Below are 22848 nucleotides of genomic sequence, written 5' to 3'. Positions count from 1 at the left end.
GTCGCGTCCGACTCTTCGTGACCCCATGGACCAGAGCACGCCAGGCACTTTGTCCCCTTCTCTTTGTGCCCTCAACCTTTCCCAACATCTGTCCTTCCAGTGAGCACTCAGGGCTGATTTCCTTCAGAATGGATAGGTTTGATCTTCTTGCAGTCCATGGGACTCTCAAGAGTCTCCTCCAGCACCAGTACTTGTTGCTAGATGAGGCCAAAAGGCCTGTCTAGTCCAGCGACCTGTTCTTCCACGGTGGCCAACAAGTGATGCCCACAAGCAGGACTCACCCCCCTTGTGCCCCACCAGCAACCATCATTCACAAGCATCCCTGCCTTCAACCGCGGAGAGAGACCGTAGAGCTCCGAAGCTAGGAGCCCTCGCTCTCTCGCTTTCCCTGAGCCTCTTTGGAGTGCATCCTGAGCGCGGACTCTCGTGGCCACCTGCTCGCTCGCCAGCGCAAGACGCGCGTCCGCGGAGCCTCGTTATCTCTTGGCTTCTCCCGCGAGGGGGGGAGAGACGCGGGGGGGGGGGGCGGAGAGCCAAGGCTGCACTTCCGGCGCTTCCTCCCGGCGGCGGGGTGGGCTCGGCGGATGGTCCAGAGAGCCGCGTCGAGCGCAGACGAGGCGTCGGGTTTCGCTTCGGACGCTGCTGCTCCTGCTCAGCCATGGTGAAAATCAGCTTCCAGCAGCCGGCGGCGGGGCTCAAGCCCGAGAAAGAGGCGGCGGCGGCGGCGGCAACAGGAGCCAACTATGGAGCCAAAGCCGAGGTCCTCTTGCCCCACGACTTGGTGAGTGGCGGCGGCTGGGAGCGCCTTTAGCTCAAAGGATAATGATAAGGATAATAAGAACAACACATTAAATAAAGGGAAAGCGTTTCGATGTCAAGGGATGGGTTCCATTAGGGGGACTTGAAAAGCAATAAAATCAGCTGGAGAGTTGCTTGGGACGGAGCCCCCTGGAATGCACAGCGCGGTCCGCTGCAGAGCCCGGCCGGGACGGGGCGGGTTTGCTTGCCGGCTTTTCCCTTGCCAGCGCCGACCGGCCGGACGGGCGAGCGGAGCGGAAGAAAGAAAGTCGCCTGGTTCCCTCTCGCCCCCGAGGGAGGGCAGAAAATGGACGCGCTTGGGGTAAAGGGAGGCTGTGCGGTGGTAGAAAAGTGGGGCAGGATGGCGGGTCGGGGGGGGGCGCATGATGGCGAGCCTTGCCCCGGGGCGTTTCCCCTTCCGCCGCAGGGTCCGGGGCTCCTGAGGGTGCCCGCCCAAGCCCCTCGGTTGCGGGGCCGGGGAGGCACTTGGAGGCGCCCGCCTTCTTGGGCTCCTGCATCCGTAGGACGCGAGAGAGGAGTCGGAAAGTTACAGCAGGAAGAGGCCTGGCGCCGAGTTGCAGCAATAGTCCAGCAGCCCCAGCCGTAGAGGCAGCTCGTAGCTTCCCGCAGGCGGAGGCAACTTTTGCCCATCCCTGAAGTCCCGAGTTATTTATTTATTTTTCAGGAATGACCGGAAAAGCGTGCGCTTTGACCACGAGTTCTTCCTCCTCCCCCCCCCCCCATTCGTGCACCATCATTTGAAAAACCCAGCTTTAGGAAACTGTAAAATACGTCTTAGAACTCCTGAGCTTGTGCAGATATTTTCCCCACAGAGCGTTTGTTTCTCAACATTTATATCCCACCAAGAGTCTCGAGGAAGTGCAATTATTCCCTTCCTCCGTTTTTGGTCTTCGCAAAACAACAACCGTGCGAAGTAGATTGAGGCTGAGCAAGAAACTGGTCTGAGGTGATCCATTGTTCTCTTGCTAAGTGGGGATTTGAATCTGGATCTCCTTGTTTCTGATCAGACACGCAAACCACTAGGCCACGCTGTTCTCTCCTGACCAGGGCCTGCTGAAGGGCTTCTGGGCCAAGGCAAGAGGGAGATAAGCATAGCTGTCAACTTTTCCCTTTTCTTGCAAGGAATCCTATTCGGAATAAGGGAATTTCCCTTTAAAAAGGGGAAACGTTGACAGCTATGGAGATAAGCTATCAGACATGCTAGACCTTTGTTGTTTCCCATGTTGAAGATTAAAAAAAAAAGTATGTGGGGCTTGTTGGTTTTTTTGGAACCCAGGGTCCAATCCGTGGCCTAGAAAAAAGGCTGTTTCAGCTGTGGTTCTCCTAGTTGAGAAACCAGCATCTCCACAGTGAGTGGTGCTTTGGGTCTCTGTTTAGATCTCCTCCACCCCTGGGGTGTGACCTGCTGAGTTTGGGGTTTGCTGTTGATTCTTCCCCTCTCCTGCCCCCTTGAATAGAATCAATGGTAGGCATTCTTTGGCGAGATTTCAAAATATCCAGTTACAAAGCTGAGGGAAGCAGCCGAAAGGTTTCTGGGCTATAGTGGCTGTGTCCTTTACCGCAGGGGGCTCTTGCTAGTGTTTCTCTCTATATCAGTTGCTATCCAGTGGGTGGGTGGGGAGGTGCTGAGCTGCCTCCATGATCTCTTCTAAAATAATGGGAGCCTGACTTCATCCTTTGTCGTTTGTGTGTGCTGCATAATATCTGCCCCTGTTTTCATCACACCAGGAATCTCCGCTTGACTCCCGCAAATTGCATTGCACCGCCTCTGTTTACTCCACACAATTTCTCTTTCTAACTCGCTGTCCCGCTCCGCCCCCATGAATAGCCTGCAGGACATCCAGCATGCTTAGATAATGTTCTCATTCAGCCAGATTGCTGAGCATTTCCAGAGGCTTTCACTGACACGAGGAATGCGCAGAAAACTGAGAAACGAGAAGCGTTGTAAAATGGAGATTTGGATGACCAGGATTCTTCTACATTTGAGTTTAAAGTTTTGTACAGAGCACACACCTTTTGTTCATTTGTTCTGTTATAGCATCCTCCTTCCCAAAGGAGCCCGGGGGAAGCACTTTTCCATTCCTCCATTTATATATGCGCCATTTATCTTAAATTATTGGCAGGGGTGGGGAGTGTGTTGCAATGACAGCTGCCTACCGTTTTGTTCCTGTAGATGTGTTCTTGTTGAGTGGTTCAGGAAGTGAACAAATTAAGGTCTCTCCCACTGTTGCCAGAACTGGGTGTGCAGAAGAAGCTGCTTTATACAGACCATTGGGCTACATAGCCCAGTCGGGCTGGTAGTGGCTGTTCTCTGTCTTCCCCACCATGTGCTACCTGACCCTTTTAATGCAGGTGTGGGAAAGATTTGGCCCACCAACTGTTGCTGAACTACAACTTCCATCATCCCAGCCATTGGCTGTGTTTGCTGATACGGATTGTAGTTCAGCAAGTTTGGAGGGCCAGAGGTTCCCAGCCCTGGAGATGCCAAGATCGAACCTGGAAACATCTTTGTGCAGCATGCAGAGCACCACACTTCTACCAATAAGCTATAGTCCCCATACCTGCTGTATGATCTGCACTTGTTCTCATTGGATTTGTAGCTTGGAGTTCTCTACCCAGATAAAGAACAATTCTGCACCAAGTTAACCCAGATTCTGATCCTAGGAAAGCTGAATTCCGCAATCACAACGCAGTTTGCAAATTGATACAATTTTCGTAATATACTCCGCAATTTCAAATCTTTTGCTTCATCTTTTGCCTTTGCTATTATGGGAAAATTCAAGGAGCTATGCAGGACTGTGAACTCATTGAAACTCCTCTTTAGAATCCTAAAGGCTAGAAACTTTTAAAAATCAGACCTTGTTGTTGTGCCTTCAGAATAGTATTTTCCATGGTTTCCCTCCTCTTTGCACTTGTGTGGAATAACCAGAATTATCACCATATTCACGTTGGAGAAGGCTCCTGGCACAGTTTTGCCTACTTGTAAATTTATAGTGCTAAACTGACTTTCCATGGCAACGGTCAGTGGTGACATCACTGTACCATGAGGAAGATGCTGGCAGGGATTCCTGACATGTTTTTTTCCAGTTAAAATGAAGAAAAAGATAACACAGTTTCTAACACCATTGACTGTGCTACAGTGGTACCTCTGGTTAAGAACTTAATTCGTTCTGGAGGTCCATTCTTAACCTGAAACTGTTCTTAACCTGAAGCACCACTTTAGCTAATGGGGCCTCCCACTGCCACCGCCGCACGATTTCTGTTCTCATCCTGAAGCAAAGTTCTTAACTTGAGGTACTACTTCCGGGTTAGCGGAGTCTGTAACCTGAAGCATTTGTAACCCAAAGCATTTGTAAGCTGAGGTACCGCTGTACTAGGATTAGTGTTCCCTTGCAGTCATCTTGCAGCCCTTTTCCAAATCCAAGGTGAAGAGAGACTTGTAAAAGTTGTTTTTATTTTTCCTTTTCTTAAAAAACTATTACAATAAAAAACTTATAAAAAACCTAAACTACTCTAGAATTTATTTTATGAATATTATAAAACTGAGCGAACACAAATCTGTATCTTCTCCAAGCGATGCAGCTTGCATTTGAAAGGAGCAGCAACATGAATATTATGCAATCATTTTACTTTCTTACTTCAAGTTGAGTGCGTCATATCTCAACTACTAGGATGTTTAGATGACTGATATTGAGCAAGCTGGGCTACAGCTTTTGTCTGAGGCTCCTCCCATAGAATTCAAAGTCAGAGTCCTTGCTAATCTACTTCAAGTCACTCAGAGATCTACTAGCATATTTCATCCGACCTTCCCCCCATTTCTGCTTTGAACAGGGGAATAGGAAGCTCCATTATACAGAGTCACACTATCGGTCCATTTAGCTCCATGTTGCCCACACTGACTGACAGCAGCTTTCCGGGATTTTAGGTGGGGGTCATTCCTAGCCCTACTTGGAGATTGGATTCCTAGCCCTGCTGGGGATTGGATCTCGAATCTTTTGCATGCACATCTGCAGGCACAAGCTCCTCTTCCTCTCCTCCCACCTGAAACCCCTTTTTGCTCCCAAAAATCTGCTTCAGAAGGTTGGGGAACTCTGCAAACCCAGGTGGGGGGAGATGAGGCAGAGGAGGATGGAGAAGTCATGTTGCACAAGCAGGCTTGCACCACTGAATGTTACTTAAGGTACAAGCCTTTAACACCTGTGCAATTTCTTCCCTCCCGCTATGGAAAGTGGTTCCAGGACAAGGAAATCTGGGTGGCTCCAGCTGCTGTCAGACCATAAGCTCTTGGGCATGCTGAGAAGGGTTGGTGGGAGTTAGAGTCCAACAACATGAAGGGACTCCGTTTCTGCCTCCTAGTTTTAGAGTCACCCTGAGGGGGCTGGGGAAACAACTGTTGGGAATTTGCATGTGTTGGCCTCCCTCTCAACCCACTCCCCTTTCCACATGACGGTGTACATTTGTCTTCCACTATGGGCTGATAATCCTGCACTTCTCTGATAGAGGAAAAAGGGTTAAGCAGCCAGGGTTTTATTGAATTCCCTTGTTCTGATTGCACACCCACACGAATCAGCACCCTGCCATCTCTTTCATTCGTGCAGTGACAAAGCTATGCATTAATTAGAAAAGCAGCTTTATTGGGTATTTTGTGCATGGCTTGCTGCCTGTAGCCTCTGCTTAGGGCAGGTGGGTGAGCATTGTTTCTCAAAACACATGGCTAGTGTCAAGGATGCAATCAGACACATCATTGTGATTGTTCTCTTCAAGTGTCTTCATTTGAGATCCCAAGTGTCTGTGACTCTCTGTGGCTTTGCATAAGTACCACATTTCATATGCTCTCTGCTGAAAAACTGCTTGTTGTGAAGACTGCATGTAGTACCTTTTCCATTCTAAAGCAAACCTTTTCAAACAGTCTGTATGCATAATTGCGTCCTGGTTTCTGTTGATGTGAGGAAACAAGAGCCATAGTGTTAAGGCTGTGCTCTTGACTTCCTGGGGTCATGAGGATCTAGTTCAAAGCCAGGTACCAACAAGAATTCTTGGGTGCTAGAGAGGACAAGGTGAGAGGTTATAGGCAGTTTACATGTGCAGCAAGAATAGTTCCCTCCCTCCACCTAGCTCAGGATGTCCACTCCAGTAATCTATAACTTTTCCGACCTGGAACCTGCCCTCAATTCATACATGCCTTTAGGGACCCACTTCTTAATTTTTCTTCACTAATACATTAGTACGGCCCTAGTGTTGCTGTTGCAACACATATTAAATCAGGCTGTGCCCAGTAGTGGGTCACACGACCCACTGGGTAAGACAAATGGCATACACTGACTAGTAGCGACACTCCAGCTTTTCAAAAATGGGACATTTCTGGCCCTACCTGTAGGTGCTGAGGTTCGAACCTGGGCAAAGCAAGCAGTGATAGAAACTCAGATATATAAACTAATTGCCAAATGGCACCTTAACGTTACGTTCGCCACAATGGAATGTCTAGGGGCAATGAAATTATTTCATTGCATTTCTAAAGGTAAAGGGACCCCTGACCGTTAGGTCCAGTTGTGACCGACTCTGGGGTTGCGGCGCTCATCTCGCTTTACTGGCCGAGGTAGCCGGCGTACAGCTTCCAGTTCATGTGGCGAACATGACTAAGCCGTTTCTGGCGAACCAGAGCAGCACACGGAAACACCGTTTACCTTCCCACTGGAGCAGTACCTATTTATCTACTTGCACTTTGACGTGCTTTCGAACTGCTAGGTTGGCAGGAGCAGGGACCGAACAACGGGAGCTCACCCCATGGTGGGGATTCGAACCGCCGACCTTCTGATTGGCAAGCCCTAGGCTCTGTGGTTTAATCCACAGTGCTACCCACATCCCATTCCATTTCTACACCGCTTTATATTTCAAAGAACAAAAAATCTCAAAGCAGTTACAAACACATTAAAACAATCCAGAATAAAACAAATTCAAGCTTCAAGGAAAATATATCAGATCCTTCTCTAAATGACATTTTGCTTTCCCCTATTTATTTGCCTACATAATATATATGGCTGCCCCATAGCAAAAGTACTGTAGGAAGCCAGAGCAGTGTAGTGGTTAGAGTGTTTGACTAGGACTTGGGAGATCAGGATTCAAATCCCCACTCAGCCATGAAGCTCAATGGGTTACCTTGGAGTCAGTCACAGCTTCTAAACCTCACAGGGTTATTGTAGGGATTAACTGAGAAGGGGGTGAACCATGTACTCCTCGCAGAAAAAGGTAATTAATAAGCTCTTCTGCTTACTTGCTTAAGAAAGCCGGGGATGGGGCAGCCAGATGGAGATGTCTGAACCAACCTGGCATGCAGAGATCTCCATGTGGTTGCAGTTGGATCTGCACAAGTCGCAAAATGCGTCTGGCACGTGGAAATTTCTAATACTGCAAAGCAGAGGTTCTGCTGCTGAGCTGCAATGAGTGCATTTGGTGCTCTTGTGCAACAAAGCCATGATAGAAACATGGAAATTTTTTGTTAAGAAAAGCAGGAAAAGGTGCTGGAAGGTTATTGTATAACCTCCATGCAAGCAAATTGGAATGAATGAACTGCAATATGGTGTGACCTCTGTAAATGTTGTTCAAACAGATCAGGATGAACGGTGAGTAATGGGGTTGTCTGGAAGAACTCTTAGCAACGTTTGCTAAGGAAATATAGCGGCACTGAGATGCTGGTGGACATGCCCACCACTTCAAGAATTCATTGTTATGCCGCTCAGGAAACTGTGTGCCTGTTCTCCAAACCCGTGTGTTTTTTTCTAGGCAGGGGGCTCTTAACCAGCATTGCCTGCAAAGCTCTCAATGCGGAACAGAAGTAATCTGCCAAACTCACAAAATGCACACATTCTCTGTGAGCACATTTTAGCTGAGGTCATTTTCATATTGCAATCTTAGTACAATATATAAGCCCTTTGGGAGCTGCAGACTATAGTGGAATGAATGAATGAATGAATGAATGAATGAATGAATGAATAAATAAATAAATAAATAAATGGGGAAAGAATATCGAGGTCCCAGCAGAATAGAAATGGGAAGATTTCAGGGCAAGTCATAAATAATGATGCTGTTCCCTCTGTGTAATTGAATGTTCCCATCCCTGAAAAACAACAACAGAGGACCAAAATGTGATAAGAGTTGAAGGGCTGAGTGTCCTTTGCACCTTATTTGGGGGAAATGGTCTAGGATGGCAACAGCTGAAAAATGAAACAGCTATGGAAAGCTAAGTGGGCAGGGGAGATGAAAGGACTTCTTTCTGACGGCACTGAACTTGGGTAAACTTGCTTTCATTTCCTTCCTCTTGTTTACATCAGCGGAAATCTCATTGATCAAACCTGCACGGATGCAAGCAACTGTAAGCTTGGCTGTCGCTTATTACATCTAACCTTGAACTTTATCAATGGCAACTGATTTCCTGCTGATAAAAAGGTCGCAAACGACTCTGGGGTTGTTGCGGCTCTCATCTCGCTTTAAAGGCCGAGGGACCTGGCATTTGTCCACTTCCACAGACAGACACGCCCCCCCCCCCCCCCGCTGGGTCATGTGGCCAGCATGACGAAGCTGCTTCTGGCGAAACCAGAGCAGAGCACGGAAACGCCGTTTACCTTTCCACCGGAGCGGTACCTATTTATCTACTTGCACTGTGTGCTTTTGAACTGCTAGGTTGGCAGGAGCTGGGACCGAACAACGGGAGCTCACCCCGTTGCGGGGATTTGAACTGCCGGCCTTTCGATCAGCAAACCCAAGCAGCACAGTGGTTTAACCCACAGCGCTACTCGCGTCCCTGTTGACACACACACGTTAATTATATATAATACACAGGCATACAACCCACCCTGTTTAGGAGGTCCAGGTGTCTTTTGTACCCTGCCTTCAGAAACATCCTTATTTCACCTGCGAGTGCTGCATTTCCCCCTTAATCGGCTCTGGTTTATTTTGAGTTATTTTCCTCTTGCGCTCCCATGATTTGGGGTCAGGTTTGCTGTACTGCAAGAAGAGGAGGCATGAAAGGAAGAGCGGGAGATACTTGCTCTAGGCCAGAGGCTCTCAAACTTTCCACCCTCAGAGCCCAATTGAAAGGGCTACAAATACCGAGGCTCCAGCTATCACAAAATAGCCATGTCAAGGTTATAGCCAGTTTCAAAACGGCGGTGGAGGCAGACATGATAAAACAAATGGCAATTGTTGGCAACATTTTCTATTGCTATCTAACCCCTCTTTTAAAAAGGGATTGTTTGCCACTGTGAGTTCCCTGCAGCAGGGAGTTCCACAGGTCAGCTTTACTCAAGCTTAGCGAGCGCAGACATTGGTTCTGGGGGTATTGTGACTCCTGAAATTATTTTTGTTCTAGGCAAAATGCGCCGACCCGGAACCTCCTTGCAAGTAATTTTATTAGCCTCCTGTGGCTTCTCTCCATCTCCTTTCACATTTGTACTCTTTGCCTACCCCCAATCTGACAGTTTCTTTCATCCTTCCTACCTGGGCCATTACATTCACTTCTTCCTCCTGTAACAGCTTCCATGTTTTATCCCCTTCTTTCTATCCCCAGTTTATTACTCTCGCTTTTGGAGATGCTTCTGGTAGCACCTGCCCAACCCAAAGTATCACATAGCCAGGGCTAGGTGGGTTATAGTGCGGAGGCCTTCCTGCCTGAAAGTGGGTTGAGGCTCCCTAGTAGTCCCTGACCCACAGCTGGAGAAACATGGCTCTAGACTGATTTCCTATTAATAATGAATATATTTCCATCCGTGTTTTCTTCCTGAACCAATCTAGCATCGTTTCCAAGGAAAGAAGAAAAAGAAAATGTCTCAGAATAAATCAGTCGATCCTGGTGTGTGTTAATTTATTAACCTGCCCTAAAATGAACCAGATGTTTTTCACGATCCTTTTATTTTATAACAAGTTTGGGAAAGCCTGCCTTTTCATAGCTTGTTTGTTTTTTGCCATTCTGTGCCTGCCGCTCGTTGCTCTGCTTGGTTTTCTGCCTGTGCACCAAGCTGATCCACTCCTTCCTTTATTGGATCGTACACTCCTATATATCCTGCCTGCCAACTGGGACGGACTTAAAATGCCAGAGCATGCTTCCTGCAAGTCAGCCAGGGAGACTGTTCTCACCCCCTTACTTCAAGGCCCTCCCAGCTCCGACTATGCCCACCCCACCCACTCCCCACTGAACTGTGGAGTACCTGTGGTGTTCATGGAGCTCAGCCAAGCTACACAACCTGCCTTGTTGATTAGTTTTTTATTTTTCTTCCTTGCCGCCCCGGTGGAATGCTTGCTTCTGCCGAATTGCATATGTCTGTTGCATACAGGGGCTGCTGCAAATGAGCTCATTTAATGTTTTCGTGCAGTGCATCCTGAGCCGTACCTTGTTTTAAGGATTTGCAGCCACAGGCTTGCTCTCAGCAGTGCCCCTTCATTGTTTTCCTAGACTGTGTGCCTGATGTTACTGTGTTGAATTAGCATTATCATTGTGCAGGCTGATCTCATGAGCGCTGGAACACTGATGTAATGCCACACGCCGGATTCCAGTTGCCCGTTAGAAATTTATTTATCTTTGCCCCTCAGATGTGTCCAAGGCAGTGTGCAAAGCTTAAATTAGAAAAGGTTAGTTAGCAAAACAGGACCTGGAACCAGTCTAGTGTCGTTTTGTTAAGTACAGATGGAAGAAACCACAGTTTCCTCAAGTTATGGACATAACAGGAAATTGTGGTTTATTCAGAACTGTATGTGAGTTTGCAACCTACAGCCTTTGCATGTGAACAAGGCGGGGAAGAGATGGGAGGGCAAAGCACCCAAGGCTCTTTGCACCTTCTTCTTTGTAACTAAATAAACTAAACAAAAATGGTTCCCTGTTACTTTTGAGTCCTGATTATATAAACGAAGCAACAAAATTATTATATGCTAAATATTGGGGAAAATAAAACAAGTTACAGGATTATGCAGTAGTGCCAAAGATCAAAGTGACTATGAATTAAGAAGGACAAATTCTGGATATTTTTTTAAATAAAAAATTATGTATTCTTTTCTGATTTTTTGTGACATGGTTTTTGAATATTACAAAACATGATGTTTGTGTAATTAATTGTTTTCCGTAGTGTGTCCAAGAGACTCAACAGGGACAAAAATATTAATGGCAGTATCCAAATAAAATATGAGCCACTTGGTCTGCAGAAACATACCTTCCAACATTTAGCCATTGAAAAAAGGGGCAACCCATTCCATAATGATAATTTTACTATTTATACCCCACACATCTTATTGGGTTGCCCCAGCACTCTGGGCAGCTTCCAACATATATAAAAACCTAATAAAACATTAAACATTAAAAAATTTCCCTATACAGGATTACCTTCAGATGGCTCGGGGGGTGTGTGTGTGTGTGTGTGTGTGTGTGTGTGTGTGGATAACTCCATACCTTCCAACATTTCTCCAGTGAAAATAGGGACATCCTAAGGAAAAGCGGGACATTCCGGGATCAAATCAGAAACCGGGATGGCTTCTCTAAATCAGGGACATCCCTGGAAAATAGGGACACTTGGTGGGTCTGTAGAAACATCATATCTGTATAGGGATTCCATAGTAAGTACGGTGTTCATTTTGTTGACGGGGATGCTGAGGCTGAAGGAGAATGACTTGCTTAAATCTACCTAGTGAGCTTATGGCAGGGGCAGAATTTGAGTCGAGGCCTTCCTGGTTCAGAGCGCACTGTCTTAACTGCTCTTGACTAGTCATCACAAAATATAGTACAGAATACAAATCACACACCAGCAGTAGCATACCTGTTGGCAGACTACCTGTTTTCAGGCTTTGCTTTGTTTGCTTGGCACAATTTGGAAACAATAATAATCAAAACTGAAAAAGGTCTGCTGTTCATCATGGGAAGCAAACTTTCTGAAATGTTTTACTCTGTATTGCCCTCTTAACTCCTCTTATCTTCTGAAAATATTCCATGCAGCACTGAGAAATCCTGACCAGTGTTTAAGCATGTCTTGCATTGCCCATACCAATGTTTCTGTTACCTTGTCTCCTCCTTTTAAACAGGAGGAGCAGCCCTTGCCTTTTCCAGTGGAGACCAGGAAGCCTCTTAGTCGCATCTTCTACTGGACGATGATGATGCTGTTGTTGCTCCTCGGCCTGATTTTGACATCAATGTATGTCTACAGATACTTCTCCTATACGTTCCCAAATCAGGTATGTATGGGGCAGTGTGAAGGGTCTCTACCTCGTCCCCCCAGGATTCTCAAAGTTCATGTTGACTTAACCTATTGCCTTTTCCCCATTAGTCATTTGATTCCTTCATCTCTCCCCCGCCCCAGGTTCATTTATCATTCATACCTCACTTTTGCTTCCTAGGGAAGCCCAGATCCCCAAACAGCAGACAAAAACAAAAAGCCAGAATGAAAGATCTCTGCTGTATATAACAAAATGCAGCATAGATCAAAATATAAAACAAGTCAAAGGCAAATTCAGATCAGCAAAACAATAAAACTGTTAGATACCTAAGAATTAATTAAACAACTTAGTCTTCTGACCTTAATGTTCCCATCCCTTTTCCATGGTACCGACAGATAATTTTTTTGAGAACTCCAGGGTGGAGTCTGAGAGAAGAAGAAGAAGAAGAAGAAGAAGAAGAAGAAGAAGAAGAAGAGTTTGGATTTGATATCCCACCTTTCACTCCCTTTAAGGAGTCTCAAAGCGGCTAACATTCTCTTTTCCCTTCCTCCCCCACAACAAACACTTTGTGAGGTGAGTGGGGCTGAGAGACCTCGTGACCAGCCCAAGGTCACCCAGCAGCTGCATGTGGAGGAGCGGAGACGCGAACCCAGTTCCCCAGATTACAAGACTACCGCTCTTAACCACTACACCACACTGGTGTAGAGAGAGGTGGACCACAGCACTTGCTCATTAAGCACACTTTTTCTTTTTTCTTTTTTGGCAAAATAAATTTCCATCTTTAATATTAATCTGCAGTTTTCATTTCCAAGTCCTTTGTCATTGGCACTTCTCTTTCTTGAGTACATTCCTGGCTCTCTTTTTACTCACTGGAGAGTTTGCTCTGTATGTACGCTGTGGTGGAGGTTTGTGTAAAATGTGTTCTGTGAGGTGATATTTAAGTAACGCAGGTGGGAAGCTGAGACTTGTGATATATACAGCTGGTCCCAGAGAACAGGAGGCAGGAAAATGGGAAAGGTGGCCGTTGTTGTTGTTGTTGAAGACTCATCATGTGCTTGATTTTGAGTTACATAGAAGCTTTGGGCAGAGAGGCAGCACTTACTTAGAGTCACACTTGGGAGCCAGCTGCACATCATATGCAAATGTGTGCAACAAAGCTCCAACTGTCGCTTGTTTTAAAAGAAAAGCAGCATCAGAAGGCAGCCATGTTGAGGTTGTTTGCTGTATTTGCCTCATCTTAAGGGCCTTAGCTCAGTGTGTGGGATGCAGAAAGCCCAAGCTTCAGCCCCTGGTCTCTCCAGAGGTGGGTGGGAAACACACGTCTGAAACAATGGAGAGCTCATAGTGGAGCCTACACAGCTAATGCAGAATTTGGTGGGCCAACACTGCATAAGGCACTGTCTGCTGTTCCTGTGTGAAAGCTTTTCTCTGACTCTTGCAACAAAGGTCAAAGAGCCCCTGCATTTACGACCACCCTTTTTATTTCCACAGTATGGCCTGGAAGATCAGGAGCAGGAGATGCTCTGCCAGCTTTTCTACGTAGACGAACTGAGGGAGCAGCTGGAACTGCATGAGAACGTGAGGATTTACCTCGGCGAGAATTATGAGCAGATCAGCATCCCAATGCCCCACTTTGGTGAAAGCGACCCTGCAGATATTATCCATGACTTTCAGAGGGTAAGAAACAAGCAACATGCTACAGATATTATGACAGCTTCTCAGGAAGGGCTGCACCTTGGCGTCTCCTGAATATGCTTGTAGCAGCTTCAGAGACTTGCAGGAGTGACAGGACAGGAAGCCCATGTGAGATGCAGTTTTCCTGACCATGTTTTTAGTACAGCTTTCAAAAGAGGTTCCTGCTCAGTTAGGTGTACCAGTTCCTTTTCCTAACATTACGTCACAGGTATCTTCCTGTAAGCAGAGCTTGTACTAGAAGGATCTTTCAAGAAGAGGATGCACTAATGGTTAATCTTTGATGTTGCATGAGAAGTACTAAGGCTGCTTAGGCTGAGGGATCCTGGGTTGTTGGAGTAAACCTCTGCTGCTCTCTCACCAAGACCAACATAGCCTCCCTTGTTTGAGCTCATTCTGCCTGTTTTTCCTTTCAGGGTCTGACTGCCTACCTTGACATCAGCTTGGATAAATGCTATGTCATTGAGCTGAACACCACCACTGTCATGCCACCTCAGAGTTTCTGGGAGCTGTTGGTTAACGTAAAGGTAGGGGGGAAATGTTCCTTATTCTCACAGGGGTGCTTTGAAGATAAAATGGAGCGGACACATGAAATAGAATAGATAAAAATAATTGTGCACGGTCTGAAACACAGGGCAGGATTCACCTTACGAACACCAGGGCTTTTGCTTGTGCAGTTGGGACTTTACCCCTCACTTTCTTTCCTGGAACAGCCCCTTAGTCGAGGGGGAGAAGGATGGGAGAACCCCCTGAATAGTGTGCACTGTGTGGGGACATCACAAATTGAATGAGGGGGTTGCCTGTATGTTGTAAACTGCCTTGATATACTTTATAGAACTGTTGGTTATCAATATTTAAATAAAAATAAATAGATATAGTCGGTCGTCCAATTGGATTTAACAAATAGGTAATGCCAGGAAATGCATAGTCAGCCTTGCACACATGCTATCTTCTTTGTCAGTCTCCTTCCATGATGCAGATATACAGATAGCTTGACTTTTACAGAACAGCTCTGCTGGCATTGGAGAACTCTCCTTAATTGACTGAGACAGCAATATTTTACAACAGGCTATTGATTTAGCTTGATGTGGCAGCACAACAGCATAGCAATGTGTTAAGATGCCCTGCTCCCATTGAGTTTTCTTAATCTCCCAGGAGATAATCAATCACTGGGTCAGGAAGTGGGGTGGGAGGGCATCTGTGGCTTGGGATGCTTGCCAGGGGAACTGCCTATTCAGCTGATGCCATTCTGATGGTATCACTGTGGGATCTCTCTGCTTGCCTCCTCTGCAGTTCTGGAATGTGTAGGTCAGTATGCTGGTGGGAAGTTTGTTCGCTTAGTAGATGGTCTTGTGTTGGGGCAGGTGTCTGCTTTTCAAAATTAATTTCAGGTTTTTTTAATGCTGCCCTATAATTGTGTAATGTTAGGGTGGCTAACAGATTTAAAATTTGGGCTGGGAGTGAGGGTTGGTTACTAAAACATAAAGCAGGACTAAAAACAGCCCAAATACCAGAAACTTAAAGTAGAAGCAAAAGGCTTAACAAAACGAAAAGGTCTCTACCTGGCACCAAAATGTTATCTAGGTAGTTGCCAGGTGAGCCTCTCTTGATAGGGCATTATATAATCAAGGGCCATTGCAGTCTCAAGCCATTTAAAGTTTTAAGGGTCAAAAACCGTTGCTTCTATTTGTGCCCAGAATCTGGCAACACACTGTCCTGTTTCCTAATCTCAGTTCAGCAGTGTTGCAGCTCAGTTTTGAACTCTGAAGTTTACAGACCATCATTAGTCCTGTGCATGGTACACAATGGGAGGTCGCCCAGGGCATGGATAACTGAAGCTGGGCTATTCCTGTCCAGGTAGGGTCACAGTCAGCACCCAGCAAAGGTGCTAAAGGGCCACACCTCCTGTGCCAAATATGGTTCAAGAAGCACCCCCAGACTGCAAACCTGATGGTTCAACCCTCTCCAGAACAGGCTGAACACAACTCGCTTCGCTATCTTGTTTGGGTTGAATTTCAATGTACTGAGCATCATGTGCTCTATTAATATGCCCAGGTATTGATTTAACACCTCTTCCTCCTCCCCTGAGTCGATGAAAATGAGAAGTTGGGAGTCAACCACAAACTGACTTAGCTGAAAAGCTTCCAGATGACCTCACTCCGTGGTTTCGTGTAAACGTTTCAAAGCACGTAGGCAATAGAGCAAGACTCTTGTGGGGCCCTGAAGCACAAGCACCCAGAAATGAAGTGAACTCTCTTCCAGTCACAAACTATTTTCTAAAATAATTTGGCAAGTTGAAGCAAAACTACTGCAAAGCACTGCCCTCATTTCTCAGCACAAGGCAACCTAATCCAGAAAGAAATCATGGTCTCTTTGCTTTGTTTCTAAGGAGCAAGGATTGAATTGGCAAAATCTGACCTATTTGGTCATTCAGATCAGATTGAGTATGAGGATACTTGTATACCCAAAGATGAAGGAGGACAGAGTCTTGCATTTAGCAGCTCAAAACCAACTATATTTTATTATTCTGTCCTAATATTGCTTGTTGGAAGCCTGTGGGGTGAAGAAGATTAACCCCTGCTCATTAAACTAGTTCTGTTTTCTTTCACCGACACATTCAGAGCCATATTGTGCACCTGTGACTTTGCAATATCATTTCTGATTCCCTATTTAGTGCTTCTTAACTATAATTCTAGCCTCCTGTGGCTACATTTAGACCATTGAGAAACAAAGCGACACTGGGAAGGTGGTCTGGCTCTAAATGGGACTGCAGTTTTCCCATTCTGCTAGGTGATTTGCTTCAGAAAAACAACCACCACCTCTCAGAACGTCTTCACTGCTCTCTCTCTCTCTCTCTCTCTCTCTCTCTCTCTCTCTCTCTCTCTTTCTCTCTTTGTGCTTTTCCTCCATGCACTCCAGGGCCAACTAGCTTGATGGAGTGGGAAAGCTCTAAAGAGAGTAAGCAAAATTCGTCAGTGTTTTGATTAGATCTTCTTACCTTCCTATTGGAAAAGTGTATAATTGCATAAACTAGCCTAGGCAGGACAAGCTTGCTAGTTTCCTGCAGGCGTATGGTTGGTCGCTGTGAGAAGAGGGTACAGGACTAGATGGTCCTTTGGTTTAATCAAGCAAGGCTCTTGAACAAAGATTTATCCAAGAAACCCGATGAGATCATTGCCATTTCCCCTCAACTCTATGGTTTTTTAAAAAACAATTATTAGCGATCGGGCATTGTGCCAACACAAGGATTTCCACTTGTGCAACAGAACGTCCCCCTCCTCTGCTGTCCCTGAGTGTGCTCCATACCCACCTCACATCTGCTTCAGAGTGTTGGGGGGGGATCCCCAGAACAGATTTAGAGGGCATGGGGTGCGGGGCGAGAAGAGGGAAAGTTCTGCTGTTCAAGTGGAAACCCTTGTGCTGATGGAGTCTATTAGTCAGATACCACCCACTCTTAATCATATTAGTATTTCATTATCATTGTATGTTGCACTGCATTGAGTAACATAAGGGGAAAAAATGGTCCCTGCCATAGTGGCCCTCCAAATTAAATGTAGACTGAGGGCACCATGTAAGTTTATTATAATAACAAATAATAATAAATTTTATTTATACCCCGCCCTCCCCAGCCAAGACTGGGCGGGTAACAACCGATAATAAAAACAAGTTGATTGAAATACAACTTAAAAAACAAGATTGAAATACAACATTAAAACATTAAAATGCAGCCTCATCACAGGAGGAGAAATGAAAAAAGAAAGAGGGGGAGGGAATCAAATTGATTCCAAGCCAAAGGCCAGGTGGAACAACTTTGTCTTACTGGTCCTGTGGAAAGAAATCAGATCCTTCAGGGCCCTGGTCTCATGAGACAGAGTGTTCCACCAGGCCGGAGCCAGTGTTGAAAAGGCCCTGGCTCTGGTTGAGAACAGGGGACAAAGGTGGAGGCCCCCTAGAGGGTCTGTGTGTTCATTTTTGGCCTTTTGATTTATAAAAACCAATTAAGCCATGAGAAGATTCCACCTGATACCTGTTTGTATTAATTGTCTTCAGAAAGCTTACAAAATAATGATATTCCTGTCAGAAGTGTGCTGCCGCTCCCGGCTGGTTTTCAAAATGCCAATTAAATCCTTTGCTGATGAAGATGAATGAATGTTGCTTGGATCAAAATATTGAAGCCCTGATAAAATCATTTCTGAGGAGCAAAGATCATGGCTGTCAGGCATAGTTTCCCCCTGAAATTTAATCCCCATCAAATAATCTCAGTAATAGTTAAGATTTTGTGTATTTAATTCTTTGGTTTCAGAAGGGGGCATACCTGCCACAAACCTACATGATCCAGGAGGAGATGATAGTGACGGAACATGTCACTGACGTGGACCAGCTTGGCTTCTACATTTATGCCCTGTGCAGGGACAAAGAGATATACAGGCTGAAGCGCAGGACTGCAAGAAGACGTAAGTTTTTGCTGTTGCTGTTGCCACTGGAGTTACACTGCTCAGCTGGGCTTTGAAGACAGAACAGCATTTATCTTTGCAGTTCCACAGAGGATAACTACCGTATTTTTCGCCCTATAGGACGCACTTTTCCCCCTCCAAAAATGAAGGGGAAATGTGTGTGCATCCTATGGGGTGAATGCAGGCTTTCGCTGAAGCCTGGAGAGCGAGAGGGGTCGGTGCACACTGACCCCTCTCGCTCTCCAGGCTTCAGGAAGCTATCCGTAAGCCTTGGGAGCCCGCAGGAGGCTCCCACAAATTGCAGAGAGCTGCCTGCACCCCGAAGCCCAGGCGTGCTGAGCAGTCGCGCCGGGGCTTCGGGTAGCTCTGTGCAAGCCACGGGAGCCCTCCCACGGATTGCGTAGAGCTGCCTCTTATCCCAAAGCCCAGGCGCGCTGAGCAGTCACGCCGGGGCTCCGGGTAGCTCTCCGCAAGCCGTGGGAGGGCTCCCATGGCTTGCGCAAATCAACCTGTTCTGGGTGCTGGGGTCGGGGGAAGCTTTAGCTTCCCCCGCCCCAGCCCCGCGCCTGGGGGGGGAAAAATATTTTTTTCCCCTTTATTTCCCCCCCAAAAAAACTAGGTGCGTCCTATGGGCCGGTGTGCCCTATGGGGCGAAAAATACGGTATTTTATTTAGACATTTATTAACTGCCCATCAACCATGGCCACTGGTTGGTTTACAACAAATGTCTGAAACAGTAATATATACACTAATGATAAATTAGAACAATAAAATCAGTAAAAACATTAAACTCAACACAATATGCATAAAACCCCTTGGAAGGCTGTTAATTCATCGAGCTGATTTACAGTAAGAGTAACTGTATGCTTTTGTAAAGGATATCATTATGATAGTCTTTATTACTGAAGCTATATGCTTTAAAAAGAAGTTTATTTCTTTAATAGAATAAATGCCTTGATGGAGGCCAAATTAAAAAAAATGGTTATTGGATTATTTTTGTGCTGTTGTTTCAACATCCTTGATTCTTGAACTGGTTCTATTTCAACACTCATCTGCTTTCCTCGCCATACCATGTCTTAATCTGACATTTCTTTCTGCTCTCTTCCAGATATCCACCGACGTGCTGCTGAGACATGTCATCACATCCGCCATTTTGAAAACACTTTTGTGGTTGACACAGCCATTTGCCAGAAGTTGTGAGAGCTGCACTCCCAATGTAACCCTCTTGGGCTTTTCCTCTACTCATCCGTGCAGGCGTTCTTGCTCTGTCCTTGAGAGAATGTGTCTTAATTTACTTCTTGCTCCCATTGCTTGCGCATTACTAACTTCTCGGGTCACATGTGGCCAAACACTGGGCCTTGGGTGTCTTTGTTCTGCATTTACATTTAACATTCACACATCACTGGGCTTAAATTTACACAGCGACCCCAAAATGTTGAGTATTGGGTTTCTCTTGAGAAAGCTAGCACAACAATCTCTTCTGAAAAAAGCATGAGAAGCTTGAGAATTGGGAGGCCCCACTTCAAATCTGTACCCAACCACAAAGTTATCTGAGTGACGGTGAACCAACCACTCACTCTCAGCGTTACCAACTTCACAATACTGTTGTGAGGATGAATGGGGTTGGTTTGTTGGTTAGGAGCTCCTTGGAAGGTGGATTATAAATGTAATAATAAAAAAGAAAAGTTGGCCTTTTTCACTAGAGTGCCACTTCCTTGTAAGGGACCCTTCTCAGCACAAAGAACCATTTGTATGAATCAATTAACAGAAAATCTGCAGTGAAATTAATTCCCTAAAAGGGCAAGGAAGCTGTATCAGTATCCTTGCAGCTCAACGTCGAAATTCATGGACTTGTTATTCTAGGTCAGAGCTTTCCAAACTTTTCACGTTGGTGACACACTTTTTAGACATGCATCATTTCACAACACAGCAGTTCAGTTTTACTAGCAAACCAGAGGCGAAACTAACTCCTCTTCAGCCTTGAGGAGCAGCGCAGGGAACATTTGCCTGCAGTCAGCACACTGACATGTCAACACAGTTTGGAAAGCTCTGTTCTAGGCTTTACATAGCAGCATTCGTTGCCTTTCTGTGCAAGCTTGCCTGCCATTTTTTCCTCATTTCTCTGTAAGAGGCACAATCCCACAATGCAAGGGATGCGTGTACCACTGATCTGCATGCAAGATTGGTTGTGTTCTCCTGAATCTTCAGGAGAAAGAAAAGCAAACTCTTAAAATCCTGAGTTTGCAGACCAGCAAGAATAAACCATTCTGGGAGATGTTGCTGGTGAAGAGCTGGCTCTCCCAGTGTCCAGATTGTCTCACCATCTCCAAGTGAAACAGGGCCCACTAGTCTTTTTACCATTGGATAGATGACAACTGAACTTGGACCAAATGTTTATCTTGATTGACTTATCTTTGGGATCATAAATACATGTTTCAGAATATCACTTAGCAATTCATTTTTGCCAGATGTTTATAATGGAGGTTTTGTAGATGCAACAGTTAGATTGAGCTCTTGCTTTGTAGGAATGGATTGGTTGAAATAATGATGAGGACCTCCATGCAAATAGGTAGTAGATCTGTGATTCATGTTGCCCACCCTCCACAATAATAATAAAAAGAAAGGGATTAGTAGCATTGCACACTGGATGAAAGATTGGCTCCCCATTTCCTTGCACACTATATATTACCCATTAGGTTTCTAAACATCAGAAATTGAACAGTAGATTATGATCCAGGTCACTAGACATCTGCTCTTGTAAAAGACTGGTTAAACAAGAAAAATCAAATGCAGTTGGACTGCAGTTACACAATTTTCTTTTTTTGTGGCAGATGGAAAAATGTGGTTGAGAACACCCCTAGACAAGTAGAGTTCAGGGAATATGAGAAGGCAGAGGGATGCACAGAAAAGAGAACAACATTCGTTTAGCAGAACTTTGCTAAACACTTCCTACACAGTAAAATTCTCCCAGAAGATAACAGAACTAAAAGCTGTGGTTGCATTTAATATACTGGAAATGCAAATTGCACAATCTGAAGCATCTTCATCATGTGTCTTGACCATTGAGGGCATTAATGGATCAGTCCCTGGGAGAATGTTGGTCCAGGTGTTGTGTAGGGCATAGGATGCTTGTGTGGAGCAGGGAGATGGAGCAGGTAGACACAGGAAGAGAAGATCTGATATTTGTCAGAAGATCTGTGGCAAGGTTGTCTCCCATAGCATGTAGTGGGAGAGAACTGTGGGTCTCATTGAACAGCTCCCAGGTTACAGGAGGTCTGAGTTGTCAACACATCTATATTTCAGGAATGTGCCTGCATCTCGAATTGAACTCTTGGTGCTTCTGAACAAGGTTTAGGGCAGCTATGCATGCACAAATTGCAGTACAATATGTGCTTCAAGTGTCCCTATGGCATTTGCTCCCTGCGATGAAGTAGTGGCCTGGAGTGATCTGCTACTGTGCTGTCGGAAACCTGCCCACCCAAATATAGGGCATGATGACACCTTCTCTGTACGGCAAATTGAGTGGTTTAGCCAGTGTTAATAATCACAAAATGCCTAATGTCTGGCTGCTGCAAAATAGAGAAAAACTCAAAACAATGCACACATTTTGCCATGTGGAGGTGGACTCAGTGTGATTCCAATTAAAGCAGTCACAACATAGAGGCATATTACTTATAACCATCCTTGGATTTTATTATAAATTTTACCTGCCCATGCAAACAGAATTTTCAGCTCCTTTTGAGGTATGCACTCTACTTGTTTAGGAGTAATGTTCAAATTCCTTTTGATTTTCATTGCAATTTCATCTGAATGGTACAGATCCTGAAGGGAAAGGAGCATCATAGCAGTTTCTTTAGTGAGCATCGTGGAAAAGTAATAAAAATTAGGCTTGCATTTTCTTCTGCGCTACTCAAGTTGGAAATCCAACCTTTTTGCGTTTGGCTGTGCATGTTTTAAGCCAGTCATTAACCTTGGTAACTTTGTGCAAAACCTGAAACACATGGACAAGGCCTTAGTTCTTTGCTGGAGCTAAAGATGATTCAAAGAACAGAACATCAGTTATCTGGTGACGAGATGGGGGGAGGGCGGGTGGGACAAAAGAAAGACCATTAAATGCTTTATATATTTTGTCTGAAAGAAATCTTACCTTTTAGGAGAAATGAATGAGATAATAAAATATTTTACTTCTGGTTGCAGTTGTCTCTTATTTCTGTGTATGTATTCCTGAAGGATTCTCCCAGTGCTACTTTCCTAGAAAAAGAGGTGCCAGAACTTCTCTTACAGTGACAATGGTAGCCACTTGAGAAGTGCGAGAACTGAGTTCTGGTGAGTTGCAGCTGAAATAGAGCCCTGATTATACATGTCTTCAGGCCTTGCAAAGAGGATTAATTAAGCACATGGAGGAGACAGGATGAGTGCACCAGCTCCCATGCCACCACTATTTTCATTGCCTTCCAACCGTGGAGGGAGATGGTCTGAAAGGGGGTGTTTTGGAGCTTTGAGCTTAGAGGGGGGAAAGTGGTAGTTGCAATGAATGAATGAATGCATTGCAACACAAGTGCTTAATTTCATGCAATTCCATCAGCTGAGAACCCCCTGGTTAGACAGCACTGAATCTCATGGCGATCTGGATGTACAGTTCCTACTGCTCATAAAGCAACAGTAGGGCAATACCTTTATTACGACTAACTAA

General features: G+C 45.4%; 1 protein-coding gene across 1 annotated transcript; it reads left to right on the top strand.

The window, feature by feature from the left end:
• The first annotated feature begins 540 nt into the window (after positions 1 to 540).
• Positions 541 to 22348, top strand: ITM2C (integral membrane protein 2C). The gene is made up of 6 exons (XM_081861654.1): positions 541 to 781; positions 11878 to 12027; positions 13501 to 13686; positions 14118 to 14228; positions 18005 to 18155; positions 19264 to 22348. The coding sequence occupies exons 1-6, from the start codon at positions 659 to 661 to the stop codon at positions 19353 to 19355; spliced, it is 813 nt and encodes a 270-aa protein (XP_081717780.1). The 5' UTR covers positions 541 to 658; the 3' UTR covers positions 19356 to 22348.
• The last annotated feature ends 500 nt before the right edge of the window (positions 22349 to 22848 follow it).

Source organism: Podarcis erhardii, assembly GCF_964252035.2.
Source record: "Podarcis erhardii genome assembly, chromosome: 5".
In the NCBI taxonomy this organism is placed as follows: Eukaryota; Metazoa; Chordata; class Lepidosauria; order Squamata; family Lacertidae; genus Podarcis; species Podarcis erhardii.
The sequence above is the reverse complement of the archived record's forward strand: the minus strand, read 5'-3'. Positions and strand labels throughout refer to the sequence as shown.